General features: G+C 49.2%; 1 protein-coding gene across 3 annotated transcripts in view; it reads right to left on the reverse strand.

Moving 5' to 3' along the window:
* Positions 1–26,239, reverse strand: part of COL27A1 (collagen type XXVII alpha 1 chain) — a 141,486-nt gene extending 115,247 nt beyond the window's left edge. For all 3 annotated transcript variants that reach the window (XM_053962226.1, XM_053962225.1, XM_053962228.1), the window contains exons 1-4: positions 25,994–26,239; positions 17,732–17,802; positions 11,239–12,662; positions 2,211–2,264 (exon numbers count right to left, since the gene is read on the reverse strand). In XM_053962226.1, coding sequence (XP_053818201.1) covers positions 2,211–2,264; positions 11,239–12,662; positions 17,732–17,802; positions 25,994–26,049 — 1,605 coding nt within the window. In that variant the 5' untranslated portion in view covers positions 26,050–26,239. The remainder of the gene's footprint in view (positions 1–2,210; positions 2,265–11,238; positions 12,663–17,731; positions 17,803–25,993) is intronic.
* Positions 26,240–27,760: the final 1,521 nt, after the last annotated feature.

Consider the following 27,760-nt stretch of genomic DNA (forward strand, 5'->3'; position numbering starts at 1 on the left):
ATGCAAGCTACAACAAGGGCAATTAATCTCATGCATTAGGCAAAAAACTATATTGGTGACAAAAAGGTCCTTCCTTTCCTCTGCATCCAGCACTGCAAAGCTGCCTGCAATGTTCACCTCTCCTCTGGAGCTCCAAACTTGGGCTGTAGCCTGATGGAACACCTCATGGCTTATCCATGGGCTGGTGCAAGAACTCTGCAGCTGCTTTTTTTGAGGATCAGGTTAGGAGAGGTAGAACATGACCCCTGCAATGTTGCACGTTTATTTTAAAGTTTTTCAAGCACAACAAAAGCAAAAGATGCAAGAATTCCCCTAAGCCTGTCTTAGTTCCTGGCAGCTTCACTTTCCAATGAAATCCCTAAATCCCAAAGAGACACAAGAAAAAATTACCAGGAGAAACACTTCCCAAAGTCAAAACAATTCAGGCACAGAGCAGTCCTGTCTCCAGTGCTCCAGGCCAGATATTCATAGAGTGACCCTTCTGCCCCCTCCCAAAATTAGCACAGCCTCTCTGTAGAGGTCTGAGCTAAGCCAGGCTCAGCTGTGCTCAGCACTTCCTAACTGGGAACTCTTTCCTGGACCCATTCTCAGCACCTCTGGCAGGGACTGAGCTCAGAAACCCTCTGCTGCTTATTGTATTTCAGAGGATCATCTTAAATATAGGATGGAGCACACCACAGCTGGGGAAAAACAGACAGTTATGACACAGCTTCCATGATGCTATTTCCTTCAGAAGAAACTCAGGTGGAATTGGGATGTGGAGCTGAAATTTGGTCACTCATACAGCAGGCAGGGGATGCAGCTGGGGACTCCAGACCTGGAGTTTAGTTTGCAAACCAGGGTTGGCAGAAGTGACAGCAAACACCCCTCATAAGCAATGAGCTGGGGTAGGAACCAACTTCCAGCTTTAATGGGGATGCCAAGAAATGCAAACTCTGGGCAATCTACTGATGTGGGAGCTGCTTGGGCACTTGTGACAGAAGATATCAGGGCTGATGCTTCACTAAAAAAACTTCTCTAACGTGGAACAGATTGTCCCATCCATAAGCACGAGCCTGGTGCTGCCTAGCCCTGCTCACTTACAGCCCAAACAGCTTTCAGGGCTGTTCACACAGGCCCAGGCTCCAGAGGTCCTGCAGACCTGCATTTTACTGTTGGAGAAAGGAGATGATTTTATTTTTGCTGGTTACTGTGAGATCTCACAGGAGTGTAACAAGTGTCCTGGGGGAATGCCGAGCCTCCCAGCTCTCAGCCTCTTGCTTGCTCTTTAAAGACATTACACGGGGCTTGAGTTTTAGCCAAGTATGTGTGAGGAAATCTCCCTCTGCTGCCAGGCCAGGATGCTGCCTGGATCACGGATCCAAATGTTCCCTTCCTCCAGCCTCAGACACTCGCACCTTCGGATTCCCAGCCCACCCCAGTGCTAGGAAAGGGGCTCCATGGCTGTACCCTGTGGGACAGCACTGTGCTCCCAGGAACACAGCACAGCCAGGAGAGCAGTGCCAGCACTTCACCACATCCAGGTCAGGCACTCTGCCCAGCCCTGGGAGAGCGAGGCCAGCGCAGAAGGCTTTTCTCACAGCTCCCTGCAGCACTCAGCTCCAGATGTTTCCTCAGCACAGCACTCAACCTTCAAAGATCTGCATCAGAATTTCATTTGGGGAGGAAGAAATTCTGTGAGAGCCGTTGCAAATTCCAGAAGAGATAAGGCATTCTGCTTTAGAGCTTGAAAAGGAGTCAGAGAGCAGGTCTCAGTCTGGGGAGCAAAAAACCTCATCTCTGTGTGTGTTGAGTCCTTGGTCCTGGACCTTGGTCTCACTAATGAAGGACCTTGAACTAAACAATTCATGAAGCTGGGGACAGGGAAGGGGAGTACAAAAAGCAGCCAAAGCTAATATTCAGCAGTGGGTTTGCAAGAAGGAACAGATACTGGAAACAAAATGAGACAGACAGATCTCATTCTTCTGACAGCCATTTGGAAACATCCATCCCCAGCCTTTGCTGATGCCAAACCTTAGCTCAGGGAAGCTGCAAATCACCAGTGTGGCCTCCTGAAAACCTCCAACAGACAATAAGAGAGAAGGAGACCAGACCTCAACAGAGAGGGTCCTGAAGAAATCATTACTCAGCCACAGGAACTACAGCAGCCCTTGGAACAACAGGACAGGCAGATCCAAATACAAATGGATGGAAGTTTTTAAAGCACTTACTCGAGAACCTCTCTTGCCAGGGGGTCCTGGTAAGCCTGGCAGACCTGGTGGGCCCTAGAAAAACAAAAATAGGTATTAGTGATGATTCTGTAACAAAATGGTGCTCCTGACAGTGCTTCACAGAGACCCATAACACAATCATTTGGAGTAGAGCTGGAGAGAAGGGCCAATTACAGCATCACAGCCAAAACTTCCCTTCAACTTATGCTATTGCTATAAAGGGATAAAAAGCCAAGCACCAAAACATCTGCAGGAGCACGTATTTCCATAGAGTAGAGACAGAGCATCCCCATCTTTCTGCTGCAGCCTGCATTCCCAGGATCACAGCTGTGTCTCGTGCTTCCCCTCTCCTGGACCTGTATCATAGGGGTAACATAAGTGTGTCCCAGCCTTGGATTTTCCTGCTCTGTGCTAGCACCTTGGCAAGGGAAGCACATTGTGTGTTCTAATCTCTATCAGCTGGACACGTGCAGCTCTTGCTGTTGTAGGTTCCTACATGAGTTACAACATAATCTGTGATTATGTGTAACCCCAGCACTTCATATTTTAGAGCAGCAGGTTATAAAATGTAATAAAATTGGTGTCAATGCTGGAAATTCTTAAATATGGTTCTGTAGCAAAGGAAAGGTCGAGTCATACACATTGGAGTAGTGGGGGCTCTTGTAAGAGGGGAGGAACAAAGTGGAGATATCAGGAGCCCAGCTGTGCACTGACCCGAAACAGGTTAGGAAAAAATACTTAACCAATGGGGTTTGAACTCCTTTGAATTTGTTCATCTATTTATCCTTTTTTTTTTCAATGGGCTGGAGAATTCAGATTTCTGGAGAGCTGTCTGCAACTCCTAGTAACTCCTCAAAACTTCTTTTCCCCCAAGCCAAACACGTCTGACAAGAATAACTGTCAATTAAAGTGTCTCCCAGAGGATTTATATTGTGGTAGCTTGCTACAAAAGACAAGTTTCCATTGCATTCAGTGGGGAGACACATCCAGAGCAGCCAGCGAAGGGTGTTTGGAAGCTGCCTGAGCTCTCTGCCTGCGTGGCAGCTCCCAGGAACAGCACTGCACAGGGATGAAGGTGCAGTGCATGCAGCAGGTGCAGGATGAGCCCCATGGCCACATTCTGACCTTGCTCCCTTCCCACTGGGCCATCCCTGGGGGATCTCCTCCCTGCCAGGCTGGCCCTGCTGCTCAGAGCTGCTCAGGCTGGTACTGCCCTGGAGCAGGAGCAAAAAAGCTCATGATCTCTAGTGCAGCTCCCAGGAGTCATCAAGGGCATGATTCACTAAGAAAAAAATCCACCCAGGAGATCCCTACCCTAAATCTCATGTTCAGGAAAAGATTTTTTGAAAGAGAAAACTTGCCTGAACCATACAGGTAATGGATGGATAAATACTCCCCTGATATTACCAACCCTCCCACATGTAAACAGCACATTAAGTTGTATAAAAGTCTATTATCTAAAGTCTTATCTATCTATTTTAAGAGCCAAACTTGGCACAGTAGAATAAAAAAGTCAAGGAGGGCATAAGGAAAGCCCAGTGTCCTCTGTGCTATTAATTTACCAGCACAACAAATAAATAGTAACTTTTTATCCCTGTAGTGAAGATAACAAGAAAAGGCTTGTTTTAAATAGGCACAGGACAGCTGATGTCCCTCACTGTGACACACAGGGATGGACTTCTGTCACCACATGCCCCACTGGTGCTGCCCAGCCCTGCCTGCCCTGGAGATGTCCAGTCTCCACAGCGTGGGACACTTCATGTGACCCCTCTGCCAGCTGCTGTTTGCTGGCTAACACAGTATTACTGGTCTGTGTATTAACAACCCTCATTGATACAGCTGACCCTCATTTTAGCAATATCCCAGTGTTTTAACCTGCCATTGTGCCAGCTCAGGGCCCCGTGCATAATGCAATTATACAGCTGTGCAAATAGACACGTAATTGTAGGGGCTTTTTTAAGCCTCCTGTATAATTGTGCTCCAGAATTCCAGCTTTTATTAAAAATATCCCCCTGCCCTTTTAGTTGGGATGATAACTATCAAACCATGAGTCCAGTGCAACTGAGGCAGCAACAGGTTTAATAAGAGTTTATCAGAGATTAATCCAAGTCCTTAATCTCTCCTCCACCAAAACCCATCCCATTTACACCCTTAGAAGAGGTAAAAGAGGAGATGCAACTGTCTGATCATGGCGTTCCCTGTGTACCAGAATTGAGGCGACCTTTTCCACCTTCCTGCTAACAGCAGCTGCAATTGTACTTGGCTGCTTGAGCAAAAACCTTCTCAAAAAATGTGGGCTGCTCAGAACAGACTGGAGCTAACACAAAAATGAGGAGAGAGTTAATACCAGCACTGGAATGGGAATACAGAGTTGAGAGAAAGGCTGCTAGCTGGAAAAGCACAGAGCAGTACACAATTCAGGAGTCCCTGCCATGGTGCTTTGATTTGTCATCCCTTCAGACTTATTTTTTCCTTTCTTGAAGAGTAAGAGGGGTAAGGTGAAGGTGGGATGACTGGCTAAGAGGTGCCAGCCACTACAGTAACTGCAGAAGGTGAGAATGTGACCACTTTTAAATTGAAGCCAGTCAAGCTGGAAGAGGACTGGGGCAGTGGATGGGCACAGGCAGTGGGCAGAAGTGACACACCGTGAGGCCACCTTGCTCTTCTCACATTTCTCAGTTCCTCGGTGGCTGGGTTGGATGGGACATGAGCTGTGCCTTCCTAGTGACTCATTTCCCCTCTGCCTCTCTATCAGCCAGCCCAAGCTCTCAGACAAGAGAGCAAGCTCTGTGAGAAGAGCCCCACATCCCACCTGGCTCTGCCTGCGGAGAGCAATGCTGAAATTCACTCAAGGAAAATGTGCATCCGCAGAGGCAGCCAGAGAATGGGCTGGATCAGGGCCCAGCTCCTTACAAATGATGGATGCAGTCCCCCTTCAGGTGCAGGGCTCCACGGGAGGAGCAGGAGATGTCATCAGCGAGGTGCCCAGAGTGGGCACACACAGCCCCTGCCCTCACCAGAGACACCTCCACCCTCACCCCCAGCTCACATCACACAGAGCCTGTGGGGACCTCTCCACTGTCCCTTCAGGGCACCCCTGGGGATTCCATCAGGAGCCGAGGGGAGTGCTCCAAGGGGCAGGGGGATTTCCTGCTGCTGGCAGTGGGGTGAGGATATCAGTGCTCTGCCCCTGCCCTCCCATCGCTGAGCAAGGCTGAGCTCCTGTGGAGAGCTCCTGCTCCTGGCACTGCAGCTCTTGTCTCTCTGGCTCCTTGCCTGCTCCTTCTGCAAACTGATGGCAGAGAACACCCACCCTGTTATCACACAAAGCAAGATCAGAGATCAAGGAGAAACTCAGCAGCAGCAGATACTCTCTCTCTTCTCAAGCCAAACAGCTGAGCTGTTAACCAGCCTGAACAGTTCCTGAAGCAGCTCATGGCAGCCACAATAAAGTTTAACCCTTCTCAGTTTCCCACGGTAGCATTAGCAATGACGACCAACCCCACCAAATGATTATAGGATTTATTCTAAGCTGCTGCTGGGAAACTTTCTGGTGCAAAAGGGACTTTTTTTTTTTTTTTAATCTTAGCTCTCTGAGCTTCAAATTGCAACTGGAAAATTAAACATACTTGTCTGAAAGGAAAATACATTGGACCCTGAGGATAAGGGAAACCTTGCCATTTCCTCTTGCTGCTAATTTATATCTCTGCCTCTCCCACACTGTGACCCCCCTCGCACTGCTTCCTCTGCCCACAGCAGTGCTGCAGGGAGCAAGGTGCCTTCTGAGCTCCAGACTCAGCAAGGCCAAACCTGCTGTGGAAGGCTTGAGTTAAAGCACGCTGAGTACAAGAATTGATGCTGGAAGTTGGGAAATGACTCCTGAATCAGCTTGGTCAGATAGCAAAGGATTCCTGTAATCATTTCCCCAGGGGTGAGTACTCAGCCTGGCAGCAAAGAGCTGAGATTTCCCAGGAAACTATTAAGCTCATATTCCAGTGCACACTGACAGATGGACATATTTACTTTAGGGTATTCCCAATGTATTTCTGTCCAGCCACTAGTGGCACAGTTCTCCTGTGCCCCAGAAAATTCTGTTCCAGAAGTTCAAAACCCTACTAGGACTGAGGAGAGGAGAGGAGAGAGAGCATTCCTCTTTCTCAGGTGTTAATGCCTGTAGTAAAAGTCAACTTAAAAAGGAGTTCAGAAAACACACCAAAAGCTTCTCCCCACATTGGCACCATGTTCTGAGCAGTGAGTGACATTCCCCCTGCATATAAAGGACCCGAACTGTTTTCTTCCAAGAAGAAAAGAAATATTCCTACAGGAAAGATGGCCACTGCCACAGATCTACCCTTTAGCCTTGTACGTCTGGGAAGCACCAGCAAGGAAGCACTGAACAGCTACGGGGACATCACTGGAATTCAAAACTCCCTGCTTAGGAGAATAGAAGGAGAAAAAAAGATCATCTTCAACGGCCTGGCAACCTCTCCTCACCTCCCCGTCACTGCCAGGCACTGCACAGCTTCAAAAACTGCCTAAAACAAAGCTAGAATTTTAGGGGGAAAAAACTCCCAGCACTTTGGTTACTTTCTTCTCCAAGGCAGGCTTATCGTATTAAAATTTGGACATGTCTGGGTTTCAACCAGTCTAAAAACAAAAAACCCTCAAAATTCTGGCAGGAGCTGAGCTGCTGGTGGAGAGCCAGCCTTGTAACACGATTTCCTCACCAGGCACAGATGTTTGCTCTGGTCTGTGCAACACCTATCACACAAAGGTCCTTGTCCACAACTGGGTTCCTCACAGAGTAGCAGCACAATGCATAACAAAATATGAGTGTTCCAGCCTGATGAAAGCCACTTTTCTACAGAGACATTTCAGGAACAGGCTCTGCAGGGCACTGGAGCAATCCCAGACCTTGGAAGGCAGCCTAAAAAACTGGGAAGGAATAGAGGGATCACCTACTCTACTACTTACTTTCCATTTTTAAAAATTTATAAAAAGACTTGTGTATACTTGTACAATCCTAGATCCTTTGCAGCACATTTATCTCAAACACACTATCAACTTTCTCTCTTCAAAATTAACTTTATTTTACATAAACAGGCTTTTCTGATGCTTGGTCATTTGCCTGCAAGATTTCCCTTCAGGGATATTTCTGGTTAAATCACCAAAAAATTTTGATCCAATTATGTGAGCAAAGATAAAACTTTCCCCATGCATTATACAAAGCATACAGTCTCTTTTTTTATTATTAATATGACTCATTCATTAATAGATATTCAAACATGTTGTGTGTTCCTTAATTTATCATGGGCTGGCAGCTCAAATAGCCTTTTCTGGTGTGAGGAGGACTGGAAACAGGCACTTCATGTATTTTATCAGCGTTTCCAGCCACCTCTCTCCCCTGCCCACTGATTGAATTGGCTGGGATTGCTTCTTTAGGGAAGGAGCCGTGCTCCAAGACAAACTGCTCGTGCAGAGGATGGCAGCTGGAGCAGTCTAGACTGGGGACCTTGGAAACACATGTGCCTTGCAGACAGGGAGACAGGCAGAGAGGGAGGGAGAGGGAGCTGCCTGCCAGGCACCACCACTGCCTCCAGCCTGGGGCTCCTGGCCATGCAGATGGAACTGAGGGCTGCGAGCCCCCCTGTCCTCTGACTGGGATATTGGGGGTGTCCTTGAAACACACTCCCTGTTCCTCTTATGTCACTGAGCGCTCCCACAGCCTCTCAGTGATCCCAGCCTGCACATTCAGCATAAGGGGTGGTTTTCTTGCTCTAAAAATAACCCTTAGGCTTCTCAAGAGGCTTGGCTGTAGGGATGGCATTGCAGCTTTATGTAGGAGGAGACAGGTCTGACTTAGGGTACGCTGTGCTAGACCCCAGCCATGCCAGGGCAAGGGGTTTAGCACAGCTTTACCTGGCAGGTGGTGCTGGGGAGAGGCTACAGTAGCCCCCCAAAATCTCCCTGCCAAACCTGCTGCTGGTCTAGACAAGCAAATGACATCCCATGCACTGGAGGATTCAAATACCCATCACATCACAGCCTTACTTCAAGAGTTTGACATGCTCCCAGCAGAGACTATTTTTCAGTATGCATTTGAAGGGGGTTTTAGGCTATTTCCAGCCACGTGCTGGGGTCATGCTGCAAGGCCTGGAGCTCTGGAGCAAGGCTGGCTGAGATGCTTTGGGCAGTGGGGATGATCCAGAGGGACTTCAGCCAGCTGCTGAGTCAGTGCTGCGTTACTAACTTCGCACGATATCTGGGTGTTCCTTTTGTTATTTCTCCCCTCCAAAAAAACCATAGAGCTGAGATCCCAAATGCTTGTGGTTATTAATGATTCCCAAGAAGCTTTTCTTTTTTGAGAACATATTGCCCTCCCTTCTCTAGCTGCTCAGCAAACCCAACACGCCTGAAGAATTAATGCTGTGCCTGAGTTGCATGTGGGATGCAGCGTCTCCGTTTCCTTTTGCACAGCATCCACGTGGTCCTTCAGGACAGATTAATAGATGGAGGGTGCTGAATTTTATTCCTAAATAAATCCTTTCAGTCATTTGCTCACTCTCCTCTAACCATCAAACCCTTCCTCTGTGGTTGGATGGGGCCTTTCTGCACAGCTAAGATTATTTCATTGGTTATTTTAGTAGAATTCACAAAGCCTCAACTGCAGACACCACAGAGCCTGAGTCATCACTGCCTTGCACCATGGCTGCCATTGGGATGATCAGGATGAACAACAGTCCTTTCTCTCTACGTGGGAGGGTTCTGTGGCTCCCAGTCTGCCCAGAAATCACAGCCAAGGTAGCCCCAATCCTTGCTGAACAGGCAGAAAGCAGTTCCCCCCCGCTCACACCTCCCTGCTCAGGGTGACAATCTTCTCAAAGAGACCTTGTATCAGGCAGCAACTGGGAAAATGAATTAATCACCTTATCCTTCCCTCGGTGTGCCAGACAGCAGATGACATTCCCAGCCCACGACCTGCCCTGGCCAGGCTGGGACATCACTGACCTCATCAGAAACGCCGGCCCAGCAGCACGAGGATGGCGCCAGGTAATTACTCAAGCACAGAACATTTATCAGCACTTGCTCTCAAACATGCTCATCTGGCCATGGACGTGCTGCATTAATTTCTCAACATGTCATCCCCATTCCGATCTTTTTTCCTCTTTCCCTTCCCACGTCAGAGACGTCCAAGGAAGCGTGGTACAGAGATCTCCAAGTGAGTCACAGGAGCTGTTGAGCACCGTGTGGCAGCCAGCTCCAGCCAAGCCATAACCTTTCCCTCCCCAAGCCCTGATTTTGTTTCCAGCAGTCAAAGAGAATAAGGCCAGACAGAGCCTCAGAAAGTTCTCCTTTCCCTCGGTTCAGGACTCCAGTTGTTCTCAGACAGGATGGAAAAATCCTGCCATCTCTTCCCTCAGCCCTCCACAGCCTGAATCCATTTCTTTGCTATGATTCACAAGCCTGAGAGAGATTTTCCACTCCAGTTCAATAACAAGCTCTTTACATTGCAGGGGCTTAGAGCTTGGTCACCCTCATGTCACTTGAAGAGCAAGAAGGTGGCAGAGGTCAGGATTTTAGTGGGCTTGGAGCAGGCATAGAGATTCACCCCTTAAAGCTAAGTGATGTTTTAAGGGAAATGCACAACTGCTGGATTTCTTCTCTTGGAAATACGCCTGAAATTACTTTCCACAAAACACAGAAGCCTGCTCAAAGATCAAATTGCTGGAGCTTGTTCTGTCTACTCAGGGATTTAGCAAAACTTCTCCAAGCACCAAGACTCCAACCCCTGCCCAGGCATCACCTTCACCTCTCCCAGGGGCAGGAGCCTGGGAACAAAGCACCACCCTGGGTGACTCCATACCCAAAGAACAGGGAGAGAAATCACCACCCAGCTTTGAGATGGGACAGGAGGAAGCACAACTGTGAAGCTCCCATTGAGGACCTGGGGAGACCCAACCATTCCACTTTAGGTGTTACTTGCACCAAGGAGCAGCTCTGCAGAGACAAGTGCTGGTCATTCCTTACGCCAGCCTCAATATTTCCATTGTAAACTCTTCTTTCACTATTTTAAGAAGTCAGCTATAAAAATTCCCTCTAGGCTGGATCTTGGCAACCAAAGGCTCTGTCTGGGAGAAACTTATTTTACATGTACAACTCCTCTCTCCTATTGACAATTTGGGTTGGAACACCAAATCCCCCTAAAAGTTGGCCAGTTTAAAGATCATGTTTGCATACTCAAATTAAAAAAAAAAAAAAAAAAGAAAAAAAAGAATAAAAAAAAAGAAAAAGAAAGAACAGCCAGCAGATAATTAGTGGGCCCTGAGTGCTTTTAGCATTACAAAATGTGTGTATGCTTCTACAATGGCCAATATATACAACCTGAAAGGAGTTATTTTTTATGTGGAATGCAGTAGTTAAATTTATAAAGGAAACTTTTTTGCACGTTTTAAGTGCAGGCTATGAGAAATAAAAAGCAGAACAAAACACCCAAGAAAAACTTACACCATAAAAACAGATGAGAATTTGTTTAAAAATATGAATCCTGAAGCCATCTCTGCACTTGCAATTGCTGGAACAGGGCACTTTTCTAGATTTGTGAATATCAGATACAAAACAAATTAATAATAAGTGCCAAGAAATAGTTAACTTGAGGCATGTTTTTAAGGCATCTGGGTTTTCTATGGAAGATGACCAGAGATAAACCAAGTGTGTGGAAGACAGCCCCAACCTGGCCATTAAAATTTTAGCCAGCAATTTAAAGGAAAAGAAAATGGGATTCCTCTTTTTGTACCTTTCTTTTTAAAAATCTAACATTAAGCAGCAACTTTAACCACAAATGTTTCATGGCATCCACCATCACTGAACAGTCAGGTTCAAACTGAGATTTATGCTAAAATTGTTATGATCAATGGAATGAGGCTGCCACACTTGGATAAGCTTCACAGAAACCCTTGGAGCTTGTGGCCTGCCAGCCCTTGAGCCGAGCTGTGGCTGGGAGTAGCCACCATGAAGAGCCTGAACATACCTGAGGTCCTCTCTCTCCTTTCACTCCTGGAAATCCCAGTAAAAACGGAAACGGAGTGGGTCCCAAGGGGTCCAAGATCTGATAGCCATCTGTGGCAGCCAGGGTTGTGAGGTTGAAGGCCCTGGCTCTGGAGCTGGGCCGGGCAGACCCCAGGGGTGGCTTGGTGTACACCAGAGGGATGATACTGGGATCCACTCTCCTGGTGGGGGACGGCTTCTTTGGGATGGGCCCACGGCTTGGGCTCTGCGGGGTTGGCTTTAGGGTGACAAGGTGGACACTGCTCGTTGTGTTACCAGTCACCCTCCTCAGTGGATTTACAGTACGGGCCGCTTCAGGGGGCTCAACGGTTGGTTTTTGGTTGATCTTCTTTTTGGTCTCTTGCTCGGACTCCTTCCTGCTGGCCGTGACCAGGCTCTGGCTCGTTGGTGGGGCCCTTTTAGCAGTGGGAAGGGGAGTTTTCTCCCTGCGCGTGCTGGGAGTGGGCTGAGACACCCTGAGGGTTGTCCCCATGCCCCGAGGGGACTGGGTGGGTACCTGTGATTTGGTACTTGACAGAACAGGTGGGGCCACTGTGACCTTGGTGGCTTTGGTAGTCAGTCTCGGCCGTGATGGTGGGGTTGACAGCAATGTGGGGGTTGTTGTACCTGAACCCCTCGTCTTGAGGGGTGCAGTGACCCTGCCAACCTCCAAGTTTGGGGCAGCAGTGGTCAGGTTTTTCAGACCCTGCAGCGAGGGCTCCGTACGCTGTGGGGTACTGGGGGAGGCACTGGGATCCCTGGGCAGGAGGGGGATGAGAGGGGGCAGGTTTGGCCGGTAGGTATCTGCTTGCCTGCACTGTTTTTTCAGGTATTTACAGTAATGATGAGCTGCCTTGGCGGAAGGATAAATATCAAACTGGCAGATGGCTCCTTCAAACTGCACGGCGTGCTGGCTTATCTTCCCAAAGAGGAAAGATCCGTGTGGATCCAACGCCTCGTCCTTTTTAAAATGCAAATCTGCATGTACTCTGCGCTTCCCACAAGAAGTAAATAAAGTGACTGTCTGGCCACGAATGTTGATGGCCATATTGTGCCACTGGCCATCGTGGACATTGTAATCAAAATATACAGAGCGCTTGTGGCCCACATACACGATGATCTTCCCAGGCACAAACTGGACCCCCAGCTGCAGTTTTTTCTTTTTGCTCCTGACAGCAAAGAGAAAAGCGTTGTTGATGCGGTGGGAGCAGAGGCTCAGCACCAGGAGCAGGTCAGAGCTGGAGCCTGCGGGGAGGAGGGTGCTGAGCGGCGCTTCGACACGGGCTCGATGAGTGAAGATGACCCCTGATTTGAAAGGAATGACTCCTTGAGGAACTGTACGTGAGGAGGGCCATCCACTCGACGGCCTTTTCCCTGACAGGCCCAGTCTTTGAAGAACATCCACATCTGAAAGGGAAGCACAAAGATTATGTGAGGTGCTGGGCGACCCAAGGGCTGGATGGTGTGGAGGGAGGTGAAACCAATCCATGCACAAAGGCAACAGGCTACAGGAAACCCCAACCCACATATCCAATCCCACCCTCTCACATGTATATTCCCATAACCAGCATGGAGAGCTCACAGCTCTTCTCACATCGTGTGAGGAGCAAGTGTATGCCCAACGTGATTACCAGCAATTGCCAAAATGCATCAACTCCATGGTGCATCTGGTGAGTTCTTCTGTCCCACCACGGACCAGCTCACATATTCTGGAGGGAGCTGACCTCACTACAAGGAAATTTCCCACTGAGCACCCCTAGTCCTCTTCCTGGGATTTAATTCTGAGTACTGACCACATAGCTGGAAAGGAATTCGAACAACAGATTGAGCTGGGATTGCAAAACTTTGTATCCCCAGAGGGCAAGTAACAAAACTTCCAGAGGAAGCAAAAGCCTTGTATCTGTCTGTCTCCAAGCTAGCAAGCAGGAGCTTTTGATCTTTGGAGAGTTTAGGGAAGCGCAGGTGCCTTCCAGCATGAAAAAAATTACACCTAGATTTCAGTGAACTGCTCAAGGTTCTCAACAGCAGTAATTTTTTTTTTCCCCAGCAGATCATCTTACAGCAATGAATTATTTTAATAGGTTGGAACCAGACTTGGTTTGTGAAGAGCCCAGAAATTGGTTATGGCTGCCACGGAGTAGTGGAGGTGAGATTTGCCTCCTGTGTAATGTCACCTCGAGCCAGGTGCCTCGCTCAAGCCAGAAGGAGAGGGACTGATGCCCAGGGGACCTTTCTCTCCCAACTCCAGGAGGAATTTGCAATGGACAGACAAGCAGAACCCCCTGCCTTCTGCCCCCGAGGTTTATCAGCAGTCATTCACAGCTCAGATTAGCAGGCAACAGCAACACAAACTGGGGCCAGCTGGCAGCAGCCTCAGCTGAATTACTTAAGAGAAGATGCCGAGGTCTACGTGAGCAAAGCTGCAAAGGTAAATGTGCCCAGACCTGAAAAAAGTCCTGTGTTGAGCAGCTAAAGGAACTCAGCCTAGAGGAGAAGGAGGCTCAGCGGAGAACTTCTCACTCTCTACAACTCCCTGACAGGAGGCTGTAGTCAGGTGGGGGTCAGGTTCTGCTCCCAAGTAACAAGCAATAGGATGAGAGGAAAAGCCCTCAAGTTGTGCTGGGGTGGGGGGCGGGGTGCTAGAATGAAGAGTAGGAAAGGCTTCTTTACCAAAAGGTTTATAAAGCATTGGAATGAGCTGCCCAGTGAAGTGGTGGAGTCACCATCCGTGGAAGTGCTCAAAAGACATCAGATGTGGCACTTGGGGACATCTAATGGTTCAGTGGTGGGCTTGGCAGCCCTGGGTTAACAGTTGGATTTGATGATTGTAAGGGTTTTCCAACCCAAATGACCCTCTTAAGGTGTTCATGATTCCTGTGGCACTAGCACTGTTGACAATGGATAACTGCACTTCCTCCCCTCTTCCTGCCCAAATGCCAACCCCATCACTCCTGGACCAGCCAACTCTCCCACCTCAGTGCTCTTTGGAAACCAGTCAGGGCTGTACAGCCCAAATGCTAATGTTAACACTCAGAAAGGTGGTGGTGCCAATCATGGCTAACACCATGGGATTGCAACTTTCCTAGATTAAAAGTAAATCTCCTCCAAAGGAAAAAAAATGAGCTTGTTTTCTAAAGGGGCCTTGGTATTCATTTGCTTTCACCCTTAACTATTAAATGTTCTGCACAGAAGACACTATTTGGAGAACTGGCACATAAAGAGCCCCTTGGTGTTGGCCAGAAGGGGTGTGGACTCAAGCAGACTGAGACCTGTAATGTTGCTGGCCAAGAAGGGAGGAGAATGATGAGAAAACCTCTGTTCCTTGACTTTGGCAAAAACCTTGGCCATTTTTGTATGTCAGAACGAGTCAATCAGTATTTACTTTGCCTGAGTTTAGCTTTATTCCCACCTTCCTTTTTTAAAGCAGCTTGACTCATTTTCTAGCAGACACCACCCTGGAGAAGGTGCATCAGATGTAGAAAAACATAGATGGAAACATTCCCACTCTGTGCAGAGGGGTAATTTACTGCACAGCATGTTCAAGTGTTAATGACAGCATTTCTCCCATACTCTGAAATCCTTGGTCCCCCACTGGTTTTATTCCATATTGTCCAATAGGTCTGTCTCTCAGTAGCCTTCCTCTCTCTGCACTGAGCAGAGGAATCATGGCAGTGTCTTCATTCTGGATAACCTCCAGAGCCCATGAAACAGCAAAGGCCAAAGCCTGGCTTTAGTGAAGTGAAGTGGGACCTTTGCCACAGACTTCAAAGGCATCAGGATTTATCCCTAAGAAAATAAATTTACCACTTCAGCAAGCAGCTAGTCTCCAGCTTCCAATTTCTACGTGTATTTTTAGGTTCTCCCTCAGAGGCAGACAGGGCTTGTCTCTGCTAGAGATGCTGCACACTCTAGGAGTTATTTATTTGGTAGCTGCTCTGCAAAGACCTAAGGATGTTTCCGTGGTCAGAGGATGCTGCTGCTGTTTGCAATCCCAATGCCTCGTTAGCAACGGCTTCCAGGAGTGCTTAAGGAAAAAAAGCACAACCCAAACACTCCTCTCCCTCAAAACCCGCTAAGGTGGAGCCAAACTCTGGGTGCCTACGCAAAATCCAATTAAAGCATCCTCCTGCAGGACACAAATGTGAACTTTCCAGCACTAGGTCCAGGCACAGAGCTCAGGGCTCCTGTGCACCCAGCCCATCTCCTCTCCATCCCATCCAACTGTCCTGGGCTGTTGGGTCACATCTCCTGGGATATGGGATGTCATCAACTAATGTGAAATGCAAGGTAATTCTGACTTCCTGAAGCAGCTCCAAGTTTAGCAGAGGATTTTTTCCCATTCAAACTTTTTCCTCTGTGGATTTTTCCATCAAAACACATTATTTAAAGAGAACATTCACTTAGAGCTGTCTGATCCCAGGTGCCTCAAAGCTAGTAACAACATTCCTGTAGCAACATTTGAGCAACTGGGAAAAACTCTTCTATCAGACTCTGTGCATGAAGTGAGATACACAGAGATTCCTGAACAACCACGTGATCATCTCTGAAAAGGGGAAAAATATTTTATTGTTCTCCTTCACATCTCTTTCTTTCCCTCCCCCTTTCACCACACAGAAAGCTGTATAAGAAAAAGAAGCCAAAAGGCAGGAGAGGAATAACTTGCAGCTTCCCAGATTCCAACAGCCAAGATGTGATGCCCACAGCTAAAACTGGGTTGAATAAATGCAGCAGTTCCAAAAGTTACTGCCCAGACCCTTAGTCAGCACAAAACAAATGAACTCACCTCACAATCTTTTGGATTTGTAGCACTTATGGAAAGATTATCTTCTGTGTTCCCTGATTTTCCAGCATACAGGAAGACTCCTAATCCTTAGAGTAACAGCCACAGTGTTTTCAGAATCCCACAGCATTGGCTTAATTTCATCCTCACACTGCCCTATGAACAAGTTCTTACTGCTTCTGAGTCTCATGTTTGAAAATCCTGGGTGATAACACAGCCTCAAGTCACCCATGTTTTCTTACAGCCTTTACTTCCTTGGAAGGTTTTGTTTTCTTGTACCCAGAAGTAAATTCTCTCTCATTGCGTGGACACCAGACAAGTTTTTCAAAATTCTTTTATCACAGAGAAAGTGATAAAAGTTGATAGCTCCCCCTCTCAGAGGGGAGCTACTGACTACACCAAGGTAAACACAATGAGAGTGAAATGAAAGAGTTTGCTTTAGATTGATAGTAACAAAAGACACAGCCCCATCCCATATATAATCTTAGGAGTAAAAGGATGGATAGAGGTGAACCTAAACAGCATATTATAATCTACTTGAAAAGCAAGATGCCAAGACACAGTATTTGTTCTGCCTCTTTACGAGCTGACATAAAACTTGCTCTGAAAACTGCTTGACTAAGTAATTCAGCCAGATGTTCACCTCCTTTGCATGGAGGCAGAATTTGGAAAATATTACATTTTTCAAAATTGCTGATGGCAGGGATCTATTCCTCCTCCCCCCCACCCTGCCTAAAAAGTGGTCCATGGGCTGGCTGACAGCTGAGTGTTGACCAAATTTCTATTTTTCCTTCATGTTTTAGAGACTGAGAGAAGAGCCCTGGAGCCTGCTAGTCCACTTAGTGTTGTCTGCTGACAGCAGGGGAAGCTGTTCACTTCCAGAAAATACCCATGAAAAGCATCCATGTGGGAAAGGTGTTGCTATTTTAGGAGGAGAAGGCTCCTTTTCAAACAGATATTGCAGAGATGCTCAGCACTCACTATCAATTGTTAAAGATGAAAATTTTTTTTTGGTCTTTCTGTTGACTTTGAAGTTTTAATCTCCTTTTGTAGTGTCATGGATTATTGTACCTCAGCCTAGACCTGTTCCTGGCAGCACAGGGAGGTGATGCCTGGAGAAGGGGTGTAAGGACAGGCTGAAGGTGTCACTCCTCTATAGAATATTCCCTTATAGCACAGAGACTGAACCAGGTAGAGCCATTTTATTATCAACCAACCATGTAGGATTTTCCTCCTTCAAATTTGCTTTTAGCTTTAGAACTCACATTATTTCTGTATGCATGACATCCCCTGTGCTGGCAGAGGTGTGCCTGGGGTGCACCAAAATCATGGAAAAATCTGTGTGCTAGAGACATTTAATTCCATAAAGCTCCAGTCTCAAGGGGCAGTTTCTAAGAGCAGTTAAGTCCTGGCAAGTGCAGGTAGATTTGTGACATTTTAGACACAAAGTGCTTCATTCCCACTGGTTCCACTAGACAGACAGACTCTGAAAATCCTGTGGGACACATAATCACCTGTACAAAACCTGGTTCTTTTGCCAGCTGTTAACTGCACCATCTATATCATCTGTACTGCAACCATCAGCAATAAATGCATCTAACTGTGCACTGGGCTCAGACATTGATTGTTAAGTTATAATCCTAACTTTTACTTCTACTTTTTTTGAAAAAGGAGAGGAAAAAAAAGTGTAGTTTACCTTCAGAATTTCCCTGTGTGAATCCCAGGAACCAGGTAAAACACAATATTGTCCAGAGAAAGCAGAATCCCCTAAAATTGGAAGAAAAAAAAAAAAAAAAAGCATTTCTACAAGAACAGTAACAAAACCAATTCCATTGTTAAAGGTCTTCTCCTTGACCCCAAGTCTATCAAAGGCAGTGACAATGCCAGCATGACTCCAGGAAGCAGATTCAGGCTGAGACCTTATTTTTCTGTTTCAAAGTCATCCAAAGCCCACTGACCTTAGTGGAAAGGTTTCCCAGTGGAATTAGGAGCCTTGAACAAGGACCAGCCCTGTGTTTTGAGAGGCAGGGCCATCACTGCTGGGCCATCAGTGCCTTTGCTACTGCTGCTCTTTGGCACTCACCCCACCTAGGACAGACCACCAGAAATGCAAGGGAATGGAGAAGTCATTCAAAGCTGGGAGGCCTAAAGCCCTGCCAGGAGTGCACGTGCAGGGCTGTGGGGACATGGGTAGCAAACGGGCTGACACTCAGTGCCCTGCCACCTCAGCAAACAAATCCTGAGTCCCAATGCTTTACTGTGTGCTTAACAATATCCTAAGCATGCAAAACCCTACAGAGATCTGTTTCTCATTTTACACCCAGACGCAAAGATGGGAGCAGCTTCTAACCACTCAGCACCCTGTGCTGAGCCACTGAGAACCTTCTCCCAAGCCTGGTGTGGCAGGAAAGCTTAGAAAGTGGGAGATCACAGACTTCCAACCCTGTGCTCTCACAGACCCTTCCATGCCTGAGAGGGAATTTGACAAACCTCTCTGTTAGCTCAGCTTTAAGCCTTCAAGTGCCATTGAAAACAGCAGCTCGGGGAAAAAAAAAACTTTTACCAGAAAGGTAGCTAAAACCCCCCCTTTCCCCCATCAGCTCCCTTGATTTGTAGCCAACTAGAGAACATGGGAAACTCCTTGGTAAGGCTCCCTTAAAGCTGTCAGTGGAAAGTTTGAAAATTGAATTCCCTCATTTTCTAGAGGGGATATTTAACAGCTTCATCAGCAAAGGCTGCTGGAAGAACAGACAGAAATGTAAACTACAGAAAGCCCTGAGCCAGGAGACAGCAGTGTGGGACATCCACAGGTTGTTCGTCACTTCAGCCCAGCCAGTGTGAGCACTGGGCTGTGCAAAGCCATGCCAAAGTGCAGCTTGCTCCTCTCTCCACATCTCATGCACAAGTCATACATCAAACCACTCTTCTCCTGCCATCAAGCCTCAGCTTTAGCCCAGGAAAGCATCCTCTGAGACAATGTATTACCCTGGCCAATCCTCACCCGGCGCAGCAGACCCTTTCCCAGAGCTAAAACAAAGCCACAGTGATTTACATCAGTAGGGAAACCTGGCCTTGAATGTAAAAATCCATCCAGGAATCCAGCCACTAACTAACATTTTAAGGCTTAAAGAGATAAAATACTGGAGTGGTCCCACATCAACTGGGAAACAAATGAGCTGAAGCAATCCATGTCCTCCTTTGCTGTTTCCATCGCCCTGACACTGGGCTGCACATTTCAGGAGCTCTGGGACTGCTTTTGTGTATGAAAGAACAGCCAGGAATAGCCCAGTCCTGGTGTTCTTTTGCCATGCCCTACAACCAGCCATATCCTAACCAGGAGAGCCTCACCACGCTCCAGAGCTCTCCAGCTGGGGAGCCTTGGTTCTTTGCTGACAACTTCATCCCTTGGGATTCAACCTTTGGCATGAAGACCCTGCCAAGTCCAAGGAGAGCTGCTGTCCCAGTACCTTCAGGGAGTGCAGGAAGGGAAGCAGAACAGGATGATTCTTCATGGCCACCTCTGGCAGTATTTTTTTTTTGCATGAGAGGGGCTAAAATCCACTTCACCAGACAACCTGAATTTCTGTGCTCATCTCCAACAGAGTTTAAGATGTGGACACAATTCCATGCGTGCATGGAGCAAAGACCTGACAGGGTGCCACCAGCTGGGCTTGACTGCCTGAGGAGAGCACAGGAGGACAGGGAAGGGGTCATCACCAGCAGCAGTCCCAGGCACTAAGAGCCTGTGATCTGGTGGGGATCAATTTGTACAGCCACTGCTGCTCATGACACACTGAAGTCCACTTTTTGTTTTTTTGAGCAGTACCTTCACAAACCAAACTCCCTGTTGATTGACACAATGAGGAGAACAAGTCTTAGGGGAAAATCCAGCACGTAATTTCATTCCAGTGACACTCTTGGGCTGTAAAGGAGACGAATGCACAGTGTGGGATCCAGCTGGCCCCAGCCCTGCTCCTGGACCCCTCACATGGCCAACACCATAAGAGCTGAGAGCGGGGCCGGATGCCAAAACACTGAAGAAAAACACTTTGGCAAAATTTACCAACTTAATGGAAAAAGCAAAAGCAGCTTCCAAATGGCAGCCATGTGAGTGATGGGGCTGTTAATTATCCCAGGATTTTTAATGCAGGCTCTTTTTCCGTTACAGCTCTGCAGCAGCAGAGTAGCAAGAGTAAAGAAGATTTTTCTCCTTATATAGAGCTATCAAATCCACCTTTCCCTTATCTCAGCTTCTTCCCGTGAGCAGTGATTTCCGCTAAGACTCTATCAAGAGACACCACTGAAGGTGTTTATTTCTTTTATTCACAGGCTCTGTGAATACCACAGTGAGGATCCTGGGGATGTTTGCCTGGGGAAGAGAATGCTCAGGAGAGAACTTAAAACACCTTCCAGTGCCTAAAGGTCCAAGAGAGATGGAGAGTGACTTTGGACAGGGGCATGGAGGGACAGGACAAAGAGGAAGACTTTAAACTGAAGGTGGGCAGATTTAGCATCAATATTAGGAAGAAATTGTTCCCTGTGAGGGTGGTGAGGCCCTGCACAGCTTGCCCAGAGGAGCTGTGGCTGCCCCATCACTGGAGGTGTCCAAGGCCAGGCTGGACAGGGCTTGGAGCAGCCTGGGATGGTGGAAGGTGTCCCTGCCCATGGCAGGGATGAACTTTTATCATCCCTCCCAACCCAAACCACTGCTGCAGTCCCTGGGAGTAGAGGTGCCCCACAGCACACATGATGTAAGCTCACACGAGCCTTAAAAGTTTTCCAATGCAGACACCAACTCCCTTCATAGCAAACTGAAGAGACTGACTACAGCTTCATTTTACTTCCCCACTTTTGGCAAACTCCTGTGGATCAGTCGATGGGAACTGACCAGTGCCAGGAGCCCAAGGAAAAGTACAACTGAGAGGGACAGAGAAGCACAAACACCCTTATTCCCTTCTAACCAGACAAGTGCTGGAATGAAGCCCTGCACTGAATTAAGGACAGCAGGGACACAACAGCCTTCAGGGTAAACTTGGTCACAAATTATCCTTGAGAAAGTGACAATTTGACAAAGCTGAGGCAACCTGTAAAATAATTGTGATCAGCTAATTCCCCACTATTTCTGGAATTGGTTTGGAACAATTTCAGCTTTTTTAAAATAAAAGGTTTGCCCTGCCTTAAAATAAGAAGTCCAAATTATTTTGACATCTTGCTTGTTTAGATGATAGGTTGAAGCTGAAGGAAATATTTCAAGGGCCCATGGCAGCATTTAATTTTTTATTTTGTTTTCTCCCTCATTTACAGTGGGGAAATGGCTTTGAAATTGCAAACATTACTGCAAGGTGGAAAAACAATTCCCCCACCACTTTTCTCCATTCAGGTGTATATTCTTCCTGTTCAAAAGACCACAAAGCCAGCTGGAGGCTGAAAATTGCTTTTCAAGAAAAGCAAATCTGCATTTCTAGCTGTAGATCAGACAGTATATCTTAAAAAGGAGAAAATGCACGTGTGGCTTAAGATCCTTTGCACGTGACTGGAGGTGATATTCTGTAAATCTCCCAAGCAGTTTTGACAAACAGGAAGCAAACCACAACCTATAAACTGAGGCTCTAAATTGCACGGTGCATCAATTCCATCCCAGCTTTTTGGGGTAGAAATCTTATTTTGAACCAGCAACCTCCTCTGTGGAGCTTCTGGAAATGATGGTATTTTTTCACTCCCCCTCAATTTCTGGCGAGAGCAATGCAAACACACAACTATGTAGATGTCCCCAAATTGACCCTGCTCAGTCCTTTGCTGGACCTCTCCTGCACTACAAACGAGGTATTGACTTACACCTCCAGGTAAAGATTTTGCACCCAGGCACTGCTGCAAACCCCAGCATGATAAGGGCAAAGTTTCTGAAACAACTGAAATACCATTAGTTTTTAATCCCCATTCAGCAGCTACATTTTTAAGGAAAAGTATTGAGCAGGCAAAGAAATATGGCCCCTAGAAAAAAAAATACTAAGAAAACAGAGAGTGATCTAGAAAATGTCAATATTAAGTAAGGAAAAATGAAATCCCCATTCCTGGAAGTGTTCAAGGCCAGGTTGGATCGGGCTTAGACCAGCCTGGTCTACTGGAAGCTGTCCCTGCCCATAGAGGGAGAGTTGCATCCATAAGGGTCTGATATTTGCTCATCTGGCACCTATAGCTCCTCTTAGGACTTCTCCAGGAGGGCCTTGCTGACCTGCAGTGCACAGAAGGTGGGGATGGAGCACCAGCATAGCCAGGGTGACCTCCTGCAGACACCTCACCCCTTGTCCTCTCAGGGGTTTAGGTTGGCACCTGCAGAGAGGGCTGAAGGGTCCCAAACCGCTGGTCCTTGTCCTCCTCACTGGAACTAGAGCCTGTGCATTCAGTGCACAGGGCTGTCCCAGAGCTGAGCTGCTCCTGGTGCCAACCTGCTTCCCCACAGGAGAGATGCCAGACTGATAAGACTCAAGCACCCTCCCAGGCAGCTCCCAGAAGCTCTCCACAGCGGGGGATCTTTCCTGGGAACCCATTACTCGCCTGCCCTTCGCTCCCCATCCCTGTCTGTCTGGGATATTGACTTTGCTGCTGTGTGAAGTGACAACACTCAGTGCTGGCCTGGCCTTTGTGTTCTCCAGTAACTGGAGCCCTCGACAAACAGAAGTGCTAAGCCTGATCTGACATCTAACTCCCTTTTTGTCCTTCCAACAAACGCCTTTGCATTCCTTCATTTTGTGAATGGGGTTTGGCAGAGCCATATAGAATTCCCCATTGTTTCCATTTGCTTCAGTAAAAGCGTCCATCATTTCTACTTATGTCCCCAACAAATTGGCAAAGAAAGGGAAAGGGGGAAAAAAACACCCCACAAACCCTGTGTTTGTCCCTGGGCAGAGATTTCCAACAACCATCTCACCACAAACCTGGGCAACCTTCAGTCAGTAACAGAATCTCCATGAACAGAGATATAAAGCAGGGCAGATTTTAACCCCTCAACCCATGCAGAAAGGGGATGAAGCTGTAGCTTTATTTTAATAAAGCACACACTAGGAGAGATGCATGGAAACAGCAGGAGGGTGGTCCTGGACTATGACTCTGTCCGTCCCTCATGTGACACATCTCCAGGTGCAATTGCCTCCTCTCTACCCCCAAGCACCCAGCACACATATAATTTGCCACCCTATTGCTGAATTTGTTCAGCAGTGCCATAATCTGTCCCCAGACCATCTGCCCAGCTTGTAAGCAATCTTCTTTTTCCTCTTAAATAAGATCCATGTCTCCCTCCAGCCCTGTTAGGCCTTCCCAGGGGCTGACCCACCTTGGTGCCAGGTGGATGCTGTAGTACCTACCATGTGTGCAGCTTTTCCACCCAGCACACAGATGGGCCAGGCAGCCCCAGAGCAGCATTGTGCCACCACCTCAGGGCTGTGACAGCAGGCTGTCACCCACCAGAGGTCTCCAGGAGCATCGAGCTTTCCCTGTGGCCAGCAAGTGGCACTGGGGCTGAAAGGGCCGAAGTCACACAACTGCAGTGGAACAGCACCTGAATGCAAACCCTCCCCTGTGTTTTGGGGGGGCTGTGCTCACCAAAAATGCATCAGCAGAAATGACCAAGATGGGCACACTAAGCTTGAAGAGCCTGTAAAACTTTGTGCTCTTCTGGTTTTACAAACTTTGGCAGCTCAAGTCTTCCTGCATACTCTGTGACTGCTGCTCCTCCCCTGGGGAGCCAGCCCTGCCAGGTCTCCTGTAGGGCCACCAGCTCCCCAGCCACCAGCCCTGCTCCAGAAGAAGCTGCAGGAGTGCTGGTACAAGAGGGACCCCCAGAGCCACACGGGAATGCACCAGATCACTCCCATCACTCCCTGTGCTCCCAGGCAGCACAGCCCTCACCCACCCCAGGGGTGGCCTGGCGTGCCCAGGGACATGCCAGCCCCGGGCTCAGGGCACCCTCTCCAAGAGCTGTGGCCTCAAGGGGACCCCGGAGCCGTGGGGGCGGTGGGATGCACGGCGCTCTGCCGAGCGAATCCCATCCAGCACCAGAAATCCCTCCGGGAGATGATGCGAAGGGCAGCAAGCGACCTCTGCTGAGGAGGGACCGGAGCCGCACATGGCAGGGGACAGGCCAGGGAAGACCCCGGAACAAAAGGCGCTCGCTGAGGCACCGGGACAGACCAAAGGCAGATTGCCCGCGGCACCGCAGGGCTCAGAGCCCACGGCCGGGCTGTGGTAGCCGGGGATGCCCTGAGGCAGAGCCAGGCACAGACCTCCGGCAGGCCGGGAGCCACGCCGCCTACCCCTGGGTCCCTCCTTCTAAACCTGCGCTCACACGGCTCCGATTTGTGCTCAGGCAGGACCTGGCACCTGGGCAGGATCTCGCTGTCCCCATGGCGAGCGTGACCGCGGCCAAGCCCTGGGCCGGGCGGAGCAGCTGCTGCCCTGTCAGAGGCTGTGCCTGGTGCCAAGTGCCCTGCTGCCCGTCCCCTCGCTGTGACACGCTGCTCGTGCTCTTTCAAAGGAACCTTTATCTCTCTGTTCCCCATTGGGGCTGCTCCCTTTCTGACGCCAGCCACCCTTGCACGGTCCCAGGCGGTTCTCCCAGACCATGCCCAGCACTAAAAAGGTGTAACTGGGAGATGCTGCAGTTACCAGCGTCTCCAGACACACCACAGCCACATCTACGAAAAAGAAAAAAAAAAAAAAAAAAACACCACCAAAACTCCCCCCCTCCAAAAAAAAAAAAAAAAAAAAACAAAAAAAAACAAAAACCCAAAAAAACCATCAAAAACAGCAACAACAACAAAAAAACCCAAACAAAAAACCCACACCGCAAAAACCCTAAAGCGCTGAGATTCAGCCCTTGTGAGTATATAAACACACAGAAAACTTGTCAAGGAGAGCAGTTGCAGCCCCTGGGAAGGGCTCTGGGCTCGCCGTGTAACTCCGCACACAGACTGAGCCTGCAAAGGGAACTGCACGTTCATCCCCCTCCGGCTCTAGGAAAGGGGCGGCAACAGCACGACCCCGGGGGTGGCGGGGGGCTGCCCCCAAAGCCCCTCGCCCCGTTCCCCCTCTTTCCCCCATCTCCCAGCCCAGCCGAGCAGAGGGATCCTGTACACAACTTTTTCAAACTGCCAGGCAGAAGAATCCCAGCCTTTCCAAGGGAGTGTCGGTAAATCATCAGTACATCCGACAACGCAGCCAGCGGGATTAACCCTTTGCGGGTTCCCGGGAAAATAATAACAACAACAACAACAACACCAACGACGACGCGTTTAACAATGAAAATAGTAAAATCTGGTCCCAGCTGTGGGAGAAGGGGGACGGGCAGGGTGTGCGCCGGGATCTTTTCATACACGGATGGAGAGGGAGCAGCGTTTTGTGTGTGCCGAGCACATGAAGAGCTGCCACCGCGCACCTCCGGCGTGCCTCAGCCCTGCGGGCTCTCCCACCTCCCGCAGCAGCGCGGCCGGAGCCAGGTACCCGTGTCCCCGAGGGACAGGGTGAGGAGCAGCAGCCCCTGCTCCCAGGAGGGGCTGGAACCCCCCCCGTGCAGGGCAGGGTGAGGGCTGCCAGGGGCAGCGGATCGCCCGTTCCTGCATCTGCCTGGGGGCTGCACCGGCGCCCGCCTCCCGGAGCAGCCCCCGGGGCTGGAGCCCCAGTCCCGGTGCGTGGGACCGGGGGGGCTGGGGGGCTCCTCCTGGCCGTCCCGCCGCCGATCCCCCGCACACCGCAGCCCCATTTCCCCCTCTCCCGCTCCGCAGCGTGGCCTCCCTGCTCGCAGCCCGTTCTCCTCTCCAGACCAGGAGTTTTCACATCATCCCCTGGCAGAGGAATGTCTTCCCCCACCCCGTTCCCAAATCCCGGGATCCCGCGGCTCCCCGGCACCCCCAGCCCGCCCGGGATTCCCTTCCCCAGCGCCGGGAGTAGCGGAGTTTGTACTCACCCCCTGCCTGCCGCTGTAGCTCTGAGTCTGGAGACCGGCTCTGATTCCGGCTCCATCACGTTTAGTGCATTGTCTCTTTCGGGCAATTTTTGCGGCAATCCATCAGAAATCGGGGGATAAGCCGGTTTGTGGGTACATCCTTCCCAGGAGCTCGGCTCTCTGCCTCGCTAAGGGGTTCAGCTGTGTCACAGACACCCCTGGCCCGGACGGCTCACTCCTTCCTCCTTCTCTTCTGGGTCCTTTTGCTTACACGGATCTTTTAATCCCATTTAACTCCCTCTCGGCAGACTGCAATTACCTTGGAAAAAGGAGAGAGAACACAAAGTACACTCTAGGAAGCCAGGCTGGCCCATGGTCGCTGGATTTCTTGCCTTTTTTTTCCTCTCCTTATAAATAGTGCAAATTCTGTGATCTCTGATTCCCAAAGTCCGTGATTTCAAGTGTTTTTTCTTAGCTGTTACATTTTTTGTTGTTGGTTGGTTGATGGTTGTAATTATTATTTTTATTTGCAATGCAGATGTGCCTCCCACCCCCCAAGGATCTCTCCTCTGGACTTAGAGAGAAGAGGAAAAGGCAGATTTTGAGAAATGAAAATTATTTAAGGATGTCCTTACTGCCTCTCTCTGCTGCCCTCCTCTGTAATAGCGAAGCATTTACGAGATATTATACAAAATAAATAAATAATCTGAGGGAAAAAAAAAAAAAAAAGAAAGAAAGAAAAAAAAAAGAAACTCTTTTGGCCAGAACCGCAGGGAAAGAATTGAAGACCCTGTCCAGGCTCCAGGGAGGGAAGAACAGGCCCTTCTTTGGGGAGGCTGCTGATGGAAATTGCAGCCCCCTGCACTCACCTGTCCAGGGCCAGGAGCCCCAAACCGGCCTGGACCCACCTTATAAAGTACCTGGCATGGCTTTTCCCTTGGGATCAGCGCTTGCTGCAGGCAGCTGAGAGCCTGTGGATGGGACTCAGGCTTGGAGGAGAACAGTCCCCCATGCCCCTGTTCCCCTCCTTGAGCTGCTCTGCTTCCCCAGGGCATCTCCAGAGCCCCTCTCGTCCCAGCACCAAGGGATGGAATCTACATCCCAGAAGGCAGGAACGGGGCAGTGAGTTTCCCTATGTGAGGTCCGTCAGAACAAGTTGGACCCCAAGTCCTCTTGGCCAGCTCTGGCAGGAGAGGGGACTTCCACATGTGGATAAAACCTTCACCCCTGCTTCCCCTCCTCATCCAAAGTCCCACCCAGCCAGCCATGGAGCCCCAGGGTGACGGGCAGGTCCCTGCTGTCCAGAGCAGGTCCACGGGATTCCCTGAGGCAGGAGAGGGCAGCGGTCCCAGCTGGGTGCACCCTGCACCCCTGGGTGCCCCTGCCCTGCTCCCTCCCCCTGCCAGCACCTCTGCCTCGGGCACTTACTCTGCAGCGAGCTGAGAGGCTGAGCAGCATCTCCGTGCAGCCCCATGGCCGTGGGCACTCATTTGTCCCAGCAGCTCAGGGCAATTGCTACTTCTTAAAAAATAACAATTTCAAAAAATTAAAAAAAAAAAAAAAAAAAGGGAGGAAAAAAAGAAAAACAAAGCCCCTTCCTCCCTCCTTCCCCTTCAAGGTGTTTCCTGCGCTGCGAGCCCGGGAGAGGTGGCCGGGGTGAGGGGCCCGGAGCCAGCCGGGGCTCTCTGGGGTCCCCCCAAATTCAGCAGATAATCCTTCCCCGGGGCTGGCGCGGGCACGTCCCCCTCGGGCCGTCGCTCCACTCGTGGGTCATGGATGCTGCAGGGA

Source organism: Vidua chalybeata, chromosome 21, assembly GCF_026979565.1.
Source record: "Vidua chalybeata isolate OUT-0048 chromosome 21, bVidCha1 merged haplotype, whole genome shotgun sequence".
NCBI lineage: Eukaryota > Metazoa > Chordata > Aves > Passeriformes > Viduidae > Vidua > Vidua chalybeata.